Source organism: Aptenodytes forsteri, unplaced genomic scaffold, assembly GCF_000699145.1.
Source record: "Aptenodytes forsteri isolate BGI_AS27 unplaced genomic scaffold, ASM69914v1 Scaffold241, whole genome shotgun sequence".
In the NCBI taxonomy this organism is placed as follows: domain Eukaryota; kingdom Metazoa; phylum Chordata; class Aves; order Sphenisciformes; family Spheniscidae; genus Aptenodytes; species Aptenodytes forsteri.
In genome coordinates this window covers 10,557,399-10,572,888 of record NW_008795252.1, presented here as the reverse complement: position 1 = coordinate 10,572,888, position 15,490 = coordinate 10,557,399, and the positions used below count along the sequence as shown (strand labels likewise).

Genomic DNA, 15,490 nt, shown 5'->3' with positions numbered 1-15,490 from the left:
TGGACCAGGCTGCCCAGGGAAGTGGTTGAGTCACCATCCCTGGAGGTAGTTAAAAGATGTGTAGACGTGGTGCTTAGGGACATGGTTTAGTGGTGGACTTGGCAGTGCTAGGTTAACGGTTGGACTTCATGATCTTAAAGGTCTTTTCCAACCTAAACGATTCTATAAAACAGTTTAATAATTATGATGAGCCATATGCAGCCCTAGTATGTAAGTGGCACTGCCTGGAACGAAAATAACCACTTTGTCAAGTTTAGGAGCTATACAAGCAGATGATGCCAGAGATCTATAAGGGATCATGTGATAAATTGGTGCCCAGATAAATATGCCCTATATTTGCAGCCTAATTTTTTTTCAGGCATAATTTCTTGCTTTAAGCACTCATCAATAGGGTATCCTGAAACTTACACAAAATCTATTTTCTCATTCCTTCCCAAAGTTTCTTTCTCCTGATTTCAGAAGTCAATTTCAGTAAGTGGAAATCCTGCTTAAGACATTGGTTATAACCTCAACTTCTCTTCCTGTTTCCTTGGCAAGTCCCAAACCTGCCAATGGCTTTCAATTCTGATCTGGTTTTATTGCAGGATACAAAGAAGCATCCTGTGATCAATGTTGCATGGAGCACACAGAAGGGATTTTATAAGGGTCTGTCTGCAGTAAATATTTTAATGCATAGCTGATGCAAGTTGCAGTGACCAGTCTCGCTCCACATCGTCCCAGCTCCATGTTCCTGTGTACCGAGCACTATGATATTCTTCTCACGTGCTCACCTCTTCCCTAAACAGCTCAGATTTTCTTTAGAGGTTACTGCTGCACCAGGACACTCGTGTCTTGCTTTGTTACAGAAATGTTTGCCTTACCTCATAGATAACACCGCCTTCAAAAAGCTGTGAACTTTATGCTATGCCGATTTTGGAATGCGTAGAAAACCTAAAACTTAAAATGGATCAGTTTGTTCTTAATTAGACAGCCCACTGCCCCAGCTTTAGTCAAATAACCTCCTCCCTGCAAATACTTGACCTTTATACCTCATAGCGAGGTAAGCCTATCTTGTGTTTGCCCATAAAGGCAATAGTGATGATTATTTTCTATTGGTAACTGCTTCTTTGGAAGAACAAATAAATGCTATTTCCTGAAACAACAGTGTGCTGCCCATAGCAAAGGCTTTTAGACTGTGAGAACTTACCAAGGCTGGGATCAATACCAGTCACAAATCCGCCTTTCACTTAAATGATTTTGAGGTTTCGGGCTATGCCTAATGAATCTTGTGTGTCGATCTCCTGTGCAGGAGGGAGTTCTTCCCTGTGCTCTTGCTAGTGGAAAAAGTGGATTAGCATACCAAAAACTTTAGGTATCCTACTTTGTTCAAATACCTACAGTTCAACTATTACACAATTTTCTAGTGAATATTTCAACCCTTGGAGTTGCTAATGAGATGCACACACAGTTTGCCATCCAGATTCACATACGGTATGAATACGTGCATCTTCCACACAGTTCTGTGTCTACATATCCAAAAACACAGCTGCCACGCTCCTTCAGTACCAGGTTTGCCAGTCAAGTGTGTTGTTGCAGCGTTTAACAGCAGTAGTGCCAATACTGCGAGGGTTGAAAAGTTGCATCATTTCTTAAATAATTTAATTCAAATACAGCTCCTCCAGCTTTTTGGAGGAATGCTCTCAAAATCTTCATGGAGTGGAACTTACGACCTATGAAACTTGCATGTACAATACAAACACTGATGGTAAAATTAACTCCCATGCAGCAAATGCACCCAAAGAGCAGGCACACATCGCATCCACAGAGAACAACAGTCCCTGCAGTTCTTTCTACGTTGGAAGTTAACATTCAATCAATACATCAGGAAAATAGAGGGAAAAAAAAAAAAAAGGAGATTAAAAAAAAGGAGCAGCCTTAATTATGCTGAAGTGGTACATAGAAAGACATTCATTGGTTAAATTGCCCACTTCATTTAAGGTTATTATACATCTTTGCAAAATAAAATAATTAGCAAGGACGTCAACTACATTCTGCTGGCAGAAGCCAAATGAGACACTTTACAAATGCAAGCTCCATTTTCAATGCATCAAAAATAACCTGAATCCATATGAAAAACACTAGTAACACTAAAGCACACATAAATGTTGACCTGCAACGGGACTAGCAGAGTGGATGTTTTCATTTCATAAAATTCATACTCAAGTCTTAGATTACATTTAGCTTTAAGGCAGTGTGGAAAAAGCATTTTATCCAACCTCTTGGGGAAAAAAATAAAAATCAATCAGTTCTCATACCTGAATTTTTTTATGAAATTGTAATCAGAAAATCTGTGAGTACAAACTTCAAGCAAGAAAGCACACAAATTGGTTCACAAGCTATACACACGGTCCAAACGGCATATAAAACTTAACTGACTCAAGAACAGCACTCAAGATGTAACGACTTATAAGCAAGAGTGAAGTAAAACTACACAGATAGATAGATCCATTCGCCTCCGACTTTGACGTCCTACGTATTTATAAAGAAATGCTTAAATTTGTAGCGTAAGTAGAAAAAGTATGGTCAGCCTATTGCAAAGTAAAAGGAGGCCGGGTTGTCTGAGCCAAGAGGAGAGAGCCTATGGCAACAGGAAGCAAAATTACTGGCGTCTTTTTGAGTCACATCATGGTGGTTCAAACAAACAATGCTCTTCTAAATAGGAAATTAAGAGCTTGTATCAGTATTTTCATCAAGTGTGTGTTAGTCTTTAATAATTTAACTGGCTAATGGCCATTAAAAGTGACACAGCTGCTGCTGCAGGAGTTGAATGGCCTTCAGCCTGAAGTGCACACTCCGTCTAAAGAGAAGTATGAAGAAGGCCAGCTACGTTATTTGTTTAAACCTTCCATACTGAATGAGATACCAGCACTCTACATCCCAGAAAATTCTCTCCGGTACCCTACCTCTCATCAGGGATGAGATTCCTGTCTTAATATTCATTAAGAAAACTGCCAGAGCATAAACATGTCTTTTCAGAAACAGAGAATTACATTGGAAAGACTAAACCTAGTTCAAAATCTGTTTTTAATTTCAGCCCTGAACTGTTAGCTTTAATATTTAGCTGAACATTTAAAAGTCTGAATTCACATTTGCTCATTTTTACATTGCTCACCTTCTTTTGTATAGAGGTGTTCTGTTTCCTTTAGCCTTTATAGCATTTTATACTGTTTTCAAAATTTTAGACTACCTGAGATTACTGTAATTAGACGTATCACAAAATAATGGTGACACTGAATATATGGTTTCTCATAGTTCTTCACATATTGAAGCAAAGCAAAACCACCTGCTTTTTAAACGAGAAAATCATTACATAGTCTTGTTCTATTATAACAATACCTGTACTGATTTTCTAAGATGATAGATACCTTACAGACACGAGACACTGTTACTGTTAATTTTTCTTCCTGGTCTGCCGGATGAGTGAAAATGTGTTTTGGGGGCAGGTTGTGTTTGGGGTTTGGGTTTGGTTTGTTTGTTTTTAATAACATTATTTATTCAATACTGAGGTAGAAATGTACCACTTAACTGATGCTACTGATTTGCTTCAGAATAATTTCTCTTACGTATTCTATTTAACCGAAAAACTTTTACAAAGACCATTTATTCCATGCAGACATTAGCTCTACCAGCTGCAGACCAGGTTGCATTTTTTGCTCAACAACGGAAGAAAGCTGAATGCCCTGACTTGCACAGAATACACTCAGCATAAAGTCTCGTCCCAATTAAGTTAAAATCATCCAAGAGCACTGCAGTTGCCAACAGCGATTTAGCACTGCTGTCATAAAACCTAGATTCAATTACACTATTTCAAAAACCTTTCCATGGTAGACAAGCTGTGTAAAAATCCTCCTGAAAAGGATTGCTACTGCTGTGGCTGCCAGGCTCCAGCCCTTTTAAAAACAAGACAAGAATGGTAGAACAAACCTACAATCCTACACACTCAAATTCTGTAATTTTAGGATGATTTTCTTATGTTATCCCGTACAAAGTTCAGGATAATCTCCCAGACATCTGACCAACTCCTTAATATTCCCACGAAGGAGTAAGTTTTTTCCCCCCCCCCTGTAACATCACAGTAAAAATTTATACTTTTTCATTTGAGTAACTGCTCACGCACCCCAGAGAAGGGAGAGCCAACCTGACCCACACTCACTTTTCTGTGGGCCTGTATGTTTTATCGCACATGGGAGAAGACGACTCTGAATGCTTCCCTCAAAGGGCACAACACGGACAGCAATTTCTACACAGATGCCCGGCAAAACCAACAGGTATTTTGGAAAGGTAGTAAGTATCAAACATTAGTTGCTACAGCTCTGCAGAGATTTCCGCTGGCAGCAAGTACAGACCAGTATTAAAAAAGGCACAGAGCAACAGCAAACATACTTATATTGAAGCACGCTTCCATATGATTGAGGTCAGCATCGTATTTTATTTTTAAAGCTTGTATTTTTAAATCAAATATGGTTATGCTCTTAACAATATGGCAGCAAGCCTGCCCCTTACGTTCTAACCACCTCCCAATTTCCTCTTCCACATTCCCCCAAAGCTCCCTAGCAGCTTACTCATTAGCAGTACCTAATACCACCAGATCTTCCAAATATAAAGAGCATTTTCAACTCTTTTATGTACGTGGAACAGCTCCAAGAAATCACCCACTGTCTTAGAACTGGCGATACCAATATTAGCCCTGCTTCTGACACATTACTGCCGCCTTCTCACTGGCTCAGAGGTGCCCCCAACGTAGCAACAAGACTGTACAGCCCCAAAAGCCCTCCTCTCCTCCCCAGGCCTCTTTTAGCCCTAGAGAGGACTGTAAGCAGTAAAGTAACAACACAGCTGAAGAAACTCTGCTTCAGATGGTATTTGCAACCTCAGCACCGTTCACGTAAAATTAAAGAGTCCACAAGCATGTGGGCAGTCGTTTCAGGTGTACCATCTGGAGGCATCTGTCACCATCTTACTGTCCCAAACACTGGGCATGGCTATAAAAGCAAGAGCATCTCAACTACTCAATAGGTAAAGTGATATCCAAAACTACCCATTTAAGCAAATACTACGCTTTTGAATCACGGTTACGACTGCAGGCATTCCCTAGGCCTTTTATCCTTTCACAGACAAACTCTACGGCCAGAAAAGCAGTCAGCCAAGAGGAGAATTGCTTCACATCTGTCCAGAGCCGTTCTACCACCGAGTCTGCTTAGCACTACAGTAGCTTCTAGTGGGATTCTGATTTCTGTCTTATCCATCCTAATCATTAGAGCCGCTGCAACAAATTTCAAATGGGAATGTATTAATCATATCAATATTCTATAGAATAACAGTGTAATCCAGATGTTGCTTCCAGAGGAATACAGGAATACTTTATGTACCGTGATAGCTTTTGTGCACTTGTTACATGCTGTAAGAAAATGTTATCTTTCAACGTAGTGCAATACAAGTGGGGAAACAGTGACTCAGGTAAAGGCTCACGTAACGTGATTTTTCTTCCTTTATTCTTACTGGACAATTCTATGGTCTGCGGTATAGCGTGGTCTGTCAGCAGATGTGCTCGAAAGGCCTCTTCAGCCTTCAGCAGTTTCCCCCGCGCATCCCTTATTTCTTGTATAGATCACAGTTCTCTCAAAACTTAATTATGGACTAGCTTCTTAGTGTGCAGGCTGAGGCTGAGGCTATTTCTGTAGGCCTGCTCAACTCAGGAAGGCTACTTTCTGCTCTAAAAAGGCCAACTGATACTAGCTTAGGACTGTCTCATTTATTAAAGTACTACACTTGACCAGTTTTTAATAACAGTGTGCACAAAAAGGAGTTCTTAAGGCAACAGAATACATCAAATTTTATCAACACGACCAAAGTAAACTTTGAACTCCTGGGACAAAATCCTAACGGTATTTTGGTATCTAAACATTCCCATTCTTCCCACTAAAAATATTTTTATATGTCAAAATATAGATAGTGCTGGTGAAAAACCAGTAACATTTGTTGACATTCTTAACATAGTGTCATATTTTATCTCATAACAACAAAAAAAACATCTGAAATGTTTTGTTAAATATGTATTCGCTACAGTAGCTGTCAGATACATATGCTGAAAAAAAGGTTCTTTATATGAAATTTTGGTGTTTGAAATAGACCTGACTTCTGTCATTCACACAATTTTCTGTTTTGAACATCTGTGAGCCCGTTGCTGCAACTTCATAAAAAGGGAAGGATGTTTAGTCAAGCAGAGCTCTGCAAGACCAAGCAGATCAGTTTCTAGCCTTCATATTTTGGAAAGTGAGTTACTAACATGAACAGATTTAGTTACTGTATTACAGCAACAGCAATATATACCAATGCTAAAGCAATGTATAAAACTGTGGTCTCTTCAAAGAGAGTGGAGTCTCAGTGCTAACTTGACTGGGAACAAGATTTCACCGCAGTCCTGACAGCATTCGGCAAAGTCAAGTAGCTTGCCAGGATGTCCAAACCGGTGTCTTTAGCCGAGTAGAAGAAACCAGGAGTGTAATAGCTTACGCATTTCTGTTCTACTCTCCCAGAATCTTCTTTGTATTATGATTTTAGTTTTGCCAACACCTAATAACAAAAAAATGTGAATTTAGATGCAGGGAAAGTGGATTCTAGGTTCAGATTCTCTTAGGATAATGACAACTCAGGATCGATACATATAAAAACATGAATATGCAACTATCTTCAAAGATGAGTTGTTAGAACTAAACTAGTGAATTAGTCCAACCTTACGAAAACTGGAATATATGTCAAGTGATAAAACAGGAGGTCACTTTTAAGTGAAATTAGCATCTAAAGAAGTCAGTAGAGAGGCATGCCTCTCACACAAAAGCAAACAAGATAGCATCCCATGATCACGTCTAGACATCCCTTTTGCAACTGCTACAAAAAGATCTGTTTGCAAGACCCAAATCAATGGCTTCACTAAGAGCATTAAAACACTCAAAACTGCCTCAGAGTTGAGAACCCTGAACCTTTCAAAGTTATTCTTGATTTTTAGTATTTACGGCGCTAAGCAGCTGACTTGAACTTTTACAGTATTCAATGCAGATTGTAGGAGGCATTTAAATAGAGATGATCTTAGAATGGTGAAATATATTCAAATCAGAACATTTTGGTTCACTTACAACCATTGTTTGTATAAAATAATTTTTGATGCCTAACAGAATTTTTTCAGGGTCATTTGCTCACAGAAGTTGATGATGGAGAAAAACTGTCCCCCTTAATTTCCACTCCAGCCAGGCTCACGCTGGTTCGTCCCAATACTTGTGAGACTCGTGGTTGGAAGAGCGAAGGCTGTGCAGGCCAATGACAACTGTAATCATGTGAACCGTATCCAAGAGCCAATTTCTGACACAACTCTCTAATATTTTAAGTAACAACTAATAACTAAAAGCTGTAAGTTAAAATAGCTAGAATCCTATAAACACTCTCCCATCTTTGATAAGAATCAGAGGTACAATGAACCTTTAGAGCATAATTCTTTAATGTAGTTTCTTGTGGAGTCTGAGAGGTAAATCACTCAGAAGTTTATCTGTATTTCAAGAAGAAGTTAGACCGTATCAAGCTATATCATAATCTTGATTTCAATTACAGAACACAATTTCATATACTGATGTAAAATGTTTCTGTATTATAGAAATCTGATTCCTGCTCCAAACTGAACACCATCACATATCCTGAAAAGAAACAAATAATAAACAACATAAGTGATATAGAAGGTACTGATGAAATGAAAATCAATTCGCCCTACCCCTAAACTCCCAGGGTTTTCAATCTTTGGAAAGTTACAATTCAAATTTTAGCTGACAAAAGCTTTTTTAAATAAATGCTTTGCCAATCTGTCATCCATACAGAGCAGTTACATTTGCAAAATAAAGCCCATAATTTTCAAATTGCTATTAATTCACATTTCACATGAATGACAAGTAGAAACATAATCCAACTCCTGTACAAAATACAGAGTATCTCACACAGTATTCACAGGCAAGAACAGGCCCCCTGAAGCTTTTCTATTCCATACTATAATATTTGCTTGGTGTAGGATAATTAGTTGCTAACAAATTAATTTGCTCTCCCTTTCTCCTCATCTATAGTTAAACTTGTTTTCATTTTTTAAGCAGACACATTAAATTCGGTATTTATCCAAGCATTTGTTTTTGGAAGGCTTAAGAAAATCCCAGGAGCTGTTTGAGTGATCATTTCCCCTAAAGAAATAAAACCTCCTACACAGCTACTCGTACATTTCAATAGCTAATCTCAAGTTCAATGAACTTTGAAACCTGAGATACGATGTCTTAAACCAAGAAGTACCGTGAAACCAACATGAATATAGCGAACTAAAAGAAGAGCATCAAGTGCTGAAACATCTCCAGACTGGCATAGAAAAAGCAAAATTTAAAGGCAGCAATTCTCTCTGCCAAAACCAGACAGTAGTGCAGTAACCTTTAAAACCAGTTACTATTAAAGAAATTGGTGTAAAAAACAAACCTGTCACCAGACTGTACTCCCATGGGGAAACAGTAGTTAAGTTCTAATCTAGCAATGTTTCCAAGTCGGAGCACTATTCCGGCACCGTAAGACCATCGGATATACTCCGCCAACTTCTGCAGGTGAGCTCTAGGACCATCACCTGAAAGCAAAAGAGCAGGAGAACAAGAATCAAAGTAGACTGTCAAGGTGGTCAAAGGCTAACTGGATTTTCAGAGCTAAAAGACAGACTACTTCGGAGCATCCCCTCCCGATTCAAAATTTATTTACTACCCACAACTCCCATAAATGCCAACGAAGTACCTTGGACTCAAATGACAAACTTCTACGATTCTAGTTGGATTGCTGGTTGATCTTCATTTCCCTCCATAGGGTACCTACTTGCGTGAATCTGCAAATAAGTACTAAAGACTTAACTAAAAGTTAAGTCTTAACTAAAAGTCTTTAGTGGGTCTCTGTTAGTTTTAAAGTTGATTCATCTGCTTTTCAATTGTGCATAACGTATCTCTCTCCCATATGGATGCCATCTCTCTTCCATCAAGTGAGGCAGACATCAAATATCACGATATCCCCAAATTGATTGAACTGATACTGAAAAATCATACACTAATACACTGAAGTATATCTTGAAAAAAGTTGGGGATGGAAGAAAAAAAAAAAATCATCACATCAGCTACCACACCCTCATCTACACTCTAATGCCACCACCCAGAAAACATCAGAATCCCACTAAAACTTCATCTTCCAGTCTCCCTTTAGAACGGTGTAAGACAGCAGGTGTTGATCAATTACCACACTGGTCTGCAAACATCACCTATTCACAGATACTACTGTTACCATCCTAGCTCTCTTTCCTACAAGTTGTGCTAGAATTTATGTAGCAAGCTAAAAAAATTAGTGGCAATCTGTCAAATGTATAAGTTAGTAGCAACAGCTTTTTGACAGGCGCCAAAATACACGCAGTAAACAAACTGCTTCTGAGTAAACAGACACAGAACAGCTCTCCTTTTTGCTTTTATATATATATAGAGAAGCAGGTTTTGTTATATACAATTATATTGAGTCTTACCATAGTTAAGGTTGCAGAGGTTTCCAGCATTAAGAAAGAAATGTGTTCGGAAAAGGTCTCCAAACCCTCCCCGGCCTGGCCGGAAAGGGAGAGGGGTGTATAGATGTAAGCCTCCAGCCCAGTACGCTTCTCCTCCCAAGTAATCACCTATTTAGGCAAAATGTTGGAAAAAAAGCATTTACTGTGGAATATATTAAAAGAACCAGTTGTTAAAGGTACAAGAACAAATCCTTAAGTTGTTTTACATTGCACTTCTACCCTTTACAATTCTCGCCACTTCCTTCTAGCTCCCTCGAACCTTACCACTACCAAGTAAAAAAATAAGCACTTGCACAATTCTTTAAACCTTCCAAGTGAATTGCCATTTTTCTTCATTCCCTCACCGGAACAGCCTGAGGCATGCACCTACTTGTGGTTCATCAGAGACTACCTCCTGAACACCTCTGAAATACTTGCCTTAGTTTTAAAAATGGGAAATTGATACAATTAAACAATTAGCTTTAAAATATACCGAATACTGAATCCACTGATAACAGTAAGTCAGCAGCAGAGTAAGGAATAGAACTGAGGAAGCTCCTGGCTCTCAAAACACCTTTGTTGATCAGATTACCTTTCCCCTAAGCTACCTGAACATATGCTGTATCAAACAGAGATTTAACGTGACTATTGCTATAACCATCTTCTGGGAACTTTTTCAGCTTGAAGGTTGCTTACTAATTAAAGTGACATATTGGAAGTATGCAAGTCTGAACACACACTTGGTTGACAAAATTAGCTTATGGCTTAACTAAGAACTACTGGGGTTTATTCCATTGTGAACTAACATATAACGACAGATCAAAGACATAACGCTTCTCAGACTCAAAGCGCAGAATGAGTGCAATTATTTTTAAGCTATACAAAGCTTAAGGACAGAATTCGATTCTTTGTTACACACTAGTATTTACAGTATTGTCAGAGGAGTGGGATTTAAAAGTTTCAGACCTTCGCTCTGGGGTCCAATGCTGTACATACTGAATCCACGCACACTTGTTGGTCCACCAAGGTAAAACCTAATGAATACAGTCAAATTTAATTTAATGCTTCACTTGACGGACATCTTTGAAAATATCTAGCCATACTTCTAACATTGCTTTTCGGAGTCACAGGTAACTTTGTAACAGGTTTAGTAAAGTGTATTTAAAGAAATACAAGAAGTTATATCTAAATCCTGATGCATTTGGCAAAAAATTCAAAATAAATGGGAGTATTAAAAATAAAAATCAGTTTTCCATCACCTACAAAGATCAAAACCGAAGGTTCCCCAGCACTGAAGAAGAATCAGAATGCTGTCTGATTCTGTCTGTTGTAATAATTTTGATAGAAATACTGTAGTTAAGATCTATCACATGTGAACTTGACACTTAGTATTTATTGTAAATAAATTTAAGTCTAAATGGTTTCTGCCAGTGATCTTTAAACACAGATGTTAGAGGGCAAAATTGCCTAAAAAGCCAACATAGTTACAATGTGGCTTTACTTCTAAAAATACCTACAGCGTTACCTATGCCTGATACAAAATTTTGCAGATGGTAAATACCATTTTGCAACCATAAATATTGGCAGGCAGAGCTACTACATAGCAAATTATAAATTTATACTACCCCAATATGAAAATCAAAACCAGAAGGCATGGCTTGAGTACTAACATGCAATTAAAGCTAACTAGAAACTTACTTTATTCTCCTCAGAACCAGAACTACAAATGCTTCTCTCTGTACTACAGAGTTTTCTTTATACATTACCTGGGTTGACTGAAAAAAATGAAGAAACATTTTAAAAACTTGCCTATCAGCTATACTGGATGGCTTGTCTCCGATAGGTACTAGCATTCCGCCCCAAAGTGATGCTGAAAAAACCTTTGGAGGGAAAAAGGAGTTGTTTATTAATACGTATTACTTCATTTCCCTAAAAATTGTATTAGTAAAATTTCATCGCTCAGTAACAGGCAGAGCTCCCATTAGTCTGACAGAAAGTTACAGATGATCACAGTGTATGCACGGATATCACACCATCAGTAACTGTATTTTCAGCAAACTCTTGATCATTGCTGCCCTCTTTCTTTTACGCAGTACTACATCTTGAAAAAGTCAATACAGCACATTTGAACCAAGTGCTGCTTTCACAATAGTTAAAGGGAACACTCGTCTAGCTCCTATTTTCTTAGGAATTTTCACGTCTGGAAATAAGACAACACTGCTGACATAAATTACTCCTGGCAATTTTAAACCCATAGGAGGCTAAGTCCAGCAAACAGCTATCAAAAATGTACAATTATTACCTGCCTGTGAATTAGCCTTATAATTAAATGAAACCATCTTCTGCAACTCACTATATTGACATCAAATACACATACATCATTACTGCTTATCTATACAGTAATTCTCGGGAGCCAAACCACTATAATAAATACATTTAATCATTTGCCTGATGCCTGTGTACCAAGTAGAAGTATTGCTGCCAGATGGTGGGCTCTATTGTCAATACCTAGGCTAAAGATGCTGGATAATTTCTCTAATTTTACAGCACACTCCTGCTGCCTTCTGCCCTGAGAGTCCCCAGATGCTTCCCCTGCCATTATCAGATGCAAACTCATCAGGCAGTATATGCGTATCTGGTTACACAACACACGGCATATGCAAAAGCCAGCTGCACGCAAGTCTACACTCATGAACAACGGATGACATAAAATTATGTACCCCACATGATGAGATATGCTTCACTTTCACAATGTAGGCGTATCAGCAGTCATGGGAAAGAGCAAAGTCCTCTTTGCGTAGCCATGAAGCCATTAAATTACTTCATAGGAGAATACGCTGTCTTTCTCAACTGAAGGTCAGCAAATAAATGCCAGATGACTAGAAGTGCACTCATCAGGCAATGCCTTTTCTTCCACTACATGGAAGGTGCAAATATAATGATGTAATAAGAAAGTGGTATAGCAAATAGCCTTAAAATGCCCTTCTGTGTTGGCCTCATTGGTTTAACTCAAGAACTTCATTGCACCAAGTCACCTCAGAACAAAAGCATGAAACAGCAGACCAACAGATCCTTACAGCATCAGTTCATTACTATCTGCACTGCGACAGCAGCTTAGAGTTTTTCAGTTGTACTGTTGGCATAATGCTAACATCCTTCCAGTCTCCTAGAATTTTTTCATTATTCCACTGCTTCTTAAAAAGCTTTCAAGATGCAGAGATCTTCTCAACGCTTTTTTGTTTTGGTTTGGGTTTTTTAGTATGTTGGGATGCAAATTATTGTAACCTCTGATTTTGAAATCTTCATAATGGAAGTTGCTGTTTAATTCCCCATTCAGCTGTGAGACAAGAACTTACTGCACTATCTCCATGGGATAAAGAACTTCTTTCTAAATACAGACAGAAATATTTCTAGTATATAGTTAAATTCTTATTCCACTAAGCAGAAAAACACCTATTTCCACCTTATACTAGCTCTGTGCTGTTAAAGATGCCTGAAACTTAAGACCTCTATGTTCTCATAAGAAGCTGGAGTGCATTAAACATGAACTTGGAGTGGAGTTACCCAGTGTCATTTCCTCTCAAGGAAATCTGGTTGGTATACACAAGAACTGCTTTGCCAACCAAACCAAGACTTCCAAGAGATGATGATACAGGAATTTGCTTCAAAACAGCACAGTGTCTCCAAACCAAAGTGCTAATGTAGACACCACACCATAAAATCTGTGACGTGCTCTGCCTACAGGGTGGCAGATGAGGGATCTCATATAAACTTCTCATGCTACCATGTGTCTGTCTTATTGGAACTTAAATCATTCATTGTGCACAAATATGAAGTTCAAAATGTTGTAGTGCAAGCTTAGTGTTGTAGTGAAATGAGCCTTCCCATTCCTGCCCAATAATTTTATGCAGAAGAAATAATTACATGCTATGATACCAAAATTAGTCATACATTCATAATTTACAATGACAAGAGAAAACTAGACCAAGATTAGTCAGAATATTCATAACCAGGTGAAAAAGACAGAACAAAGGCTGTAATAAGTTTCTGAAAAATCACTCTTAAGAAAGATCACAAAAAACAGACATGCCCAACATTACTTCTGAAAGGAAAAGAGTTCATATGGTTAACCGTCAAACAAGTCGTTCTTTCCAAAATGCCCACTTCTCAAGTGACTGTGCACAGCAGGAACGTCAGGTTAAAAATAAAGAGTATTTCACTTTCAAAAAACCATATCAAGATATCCACACCATCCATCTTTCACTTCCATGATCTTTTTCTAATCCATGGTGAAAAATCATCATAAGACATAGATTCAATAACCTCATTTGTTAACTCAGATGAATTACTAAATTATCTTTAAAAAAATTACCGAATCCCAGATGAGTTGTTTATTCAACTGAAATTCAAAATCCTCTTTGAGAAAGCTCACATCTCCACCCGTATAGCCAGCCAACTCCTGCAAAGACATAAGTTCATGAAAGTTGTAACGGATTTTACATGTTTCTTCCCCCTAAAAGTTCATCATGTCTGCATCAGCATAAGCAGTGTTTTCTGTACGAGAAATACAGATACACTGGTATGGAGAGACAACTGAGTTTTGGACCAATGAAAACACATGCATGACCCTCAGAACAGTGAGCTGCAATTCTCTCCTCCAAATATTAAACCAAGGTATTGCTTTCTAAGCCATTTTGTAAATGACGGCAAAATAGAATGGAGCTGGAAAATTCAGCACCTGAAATCAAAACTCTTACTGTATTTACCTAAACCTGAGAAGATGTCATATGTACTAAAGCAGGGCTGAAGAACCAGACAGCCAGTTGCATTACACCAGTGCTAGTTGAAAATAACAAGCGAAGTGACTGAATCAGTGTTAGAGGCAACATCTAACATATGATACATTAACTAAACCCTGAATTATAACCACCTTTCTCACTCAGAAACAGAACAGTTCACTGTTGCTTACAGGAACACTAGCACTTTTAGTTCCAGTGACATTTCAAAGCAATCTGCTTCTAAACCATTGCAGAAGTTAATGCTTCTGAAGTATTAACCCATACAGCAGAAAAGCCAGCTTTTCTAAAAGCTCTGAAAGTAACAAGAGTGAAAACCATTTTATGTACCAAAATGATACATGCGTATGCCTTTGAGAGTTATTCTTACCCAGTCTTTCATTTTTAATTCTAAGACAAACTTTGTAAGTAGCAACAGGACCACAGACTGGTAATCATACATCACAGTGTTAGAAAACAAGGCCTAATACCTACTGTAAAGTGTAGAGTAAATACTGTCAGGGATAACATATCTCAGCTAATAAATAATGTAATGCTAATGGCGAGATAAAATGGCTGTGCTGTTTGACCAGTGGTATACAAATGAAAATTTCATTGTTTTAAAAGGCACACACTGTAAATATAGAAAGTAAATACTGACTATCACTGTCTCCTAGTCAATTTAGGATTAATTTCTAACTTTAGACATTTTTAACATGAACATCAATTAGATAAATTAAGACTTACTCAAACACACTTACAGATAAAATCCAGTAATAGTATAAGTGATTTAATACTACCTGATTAATTTTTAGCAAAGCACCTCGTCTTGGCAAGATTGAAGAGTTCCGGGAATCAATTACCATAGCATGCTGAAAAGAATCAAACAATTATTTTTAGGTTCTCTTATCTGTTGAATACCACAGAGTGACACTATTATTTTCCTTCAAAAACTATGCACACAGTGGAAGACAGCCACAGCTCCAGCTAAGGCTAGTGTAGCTCCATGGATTTGGGAACAATGAACCTACAGACTAACTTAGTTCTGACTTTAGAAGCCACATCAAATATATATATATATATTTATACCTTT

At 38.0% G+C, this 15,490-nt stretch overlaps 1 protein-coding gene across 1 annotated transcript in view; it reads right to left on the bottom strand.

Annotated features, from left to right (window-relative positions):
• Nucleotides 1–7,507: 7,507 nt before the first annotated feature.
• The window catches only part of SAMM50 (SAMM50 sorting and assembly machinery component), a 17,205-nt gene continuing 9,222 nt past the window's right edge, over nucleotides 7,508–15,490 (bottom strand). Inside the window, exons 9-15 of the mRNA XM_009279050.2 lie at nucleotides 15,198–15,269; nucleotides 13,995–14,081; nucleotides 11,432–11,502; nucleotides 10,589–10,656; nucleotides 9,605–9,751; nucleotides 8,536–8,677; nucleotides 7,508–7,724 (exon numbers count right to left, since the gene is read on the bottom strand). Of these exons, the coding sequence (XP_009277325.1) occupies nucleotides 7,679–7,724; nucleotides 8,536–8,677; nucleotides 9,605–9,751; nucleotides 10,589–10,656; nucleotides 11,432–11,502; nucleotides 13,995–14,081; nucleotides 15,198–15,269 (633 nt within the window). The 3' untranslated portion in view covers nucleotides 7,508–7,678. The remainder of the gene's footprint in view (nucleotides 7,725–8,535; nucleotides 8,678–9,604; nucleotides 9,752–10,588; nucleotides 10,657–11,431; nucleotides 11,503–13,994; nucleotides 14,082–15,197; nucleotides 15,270–15,490) is intronic.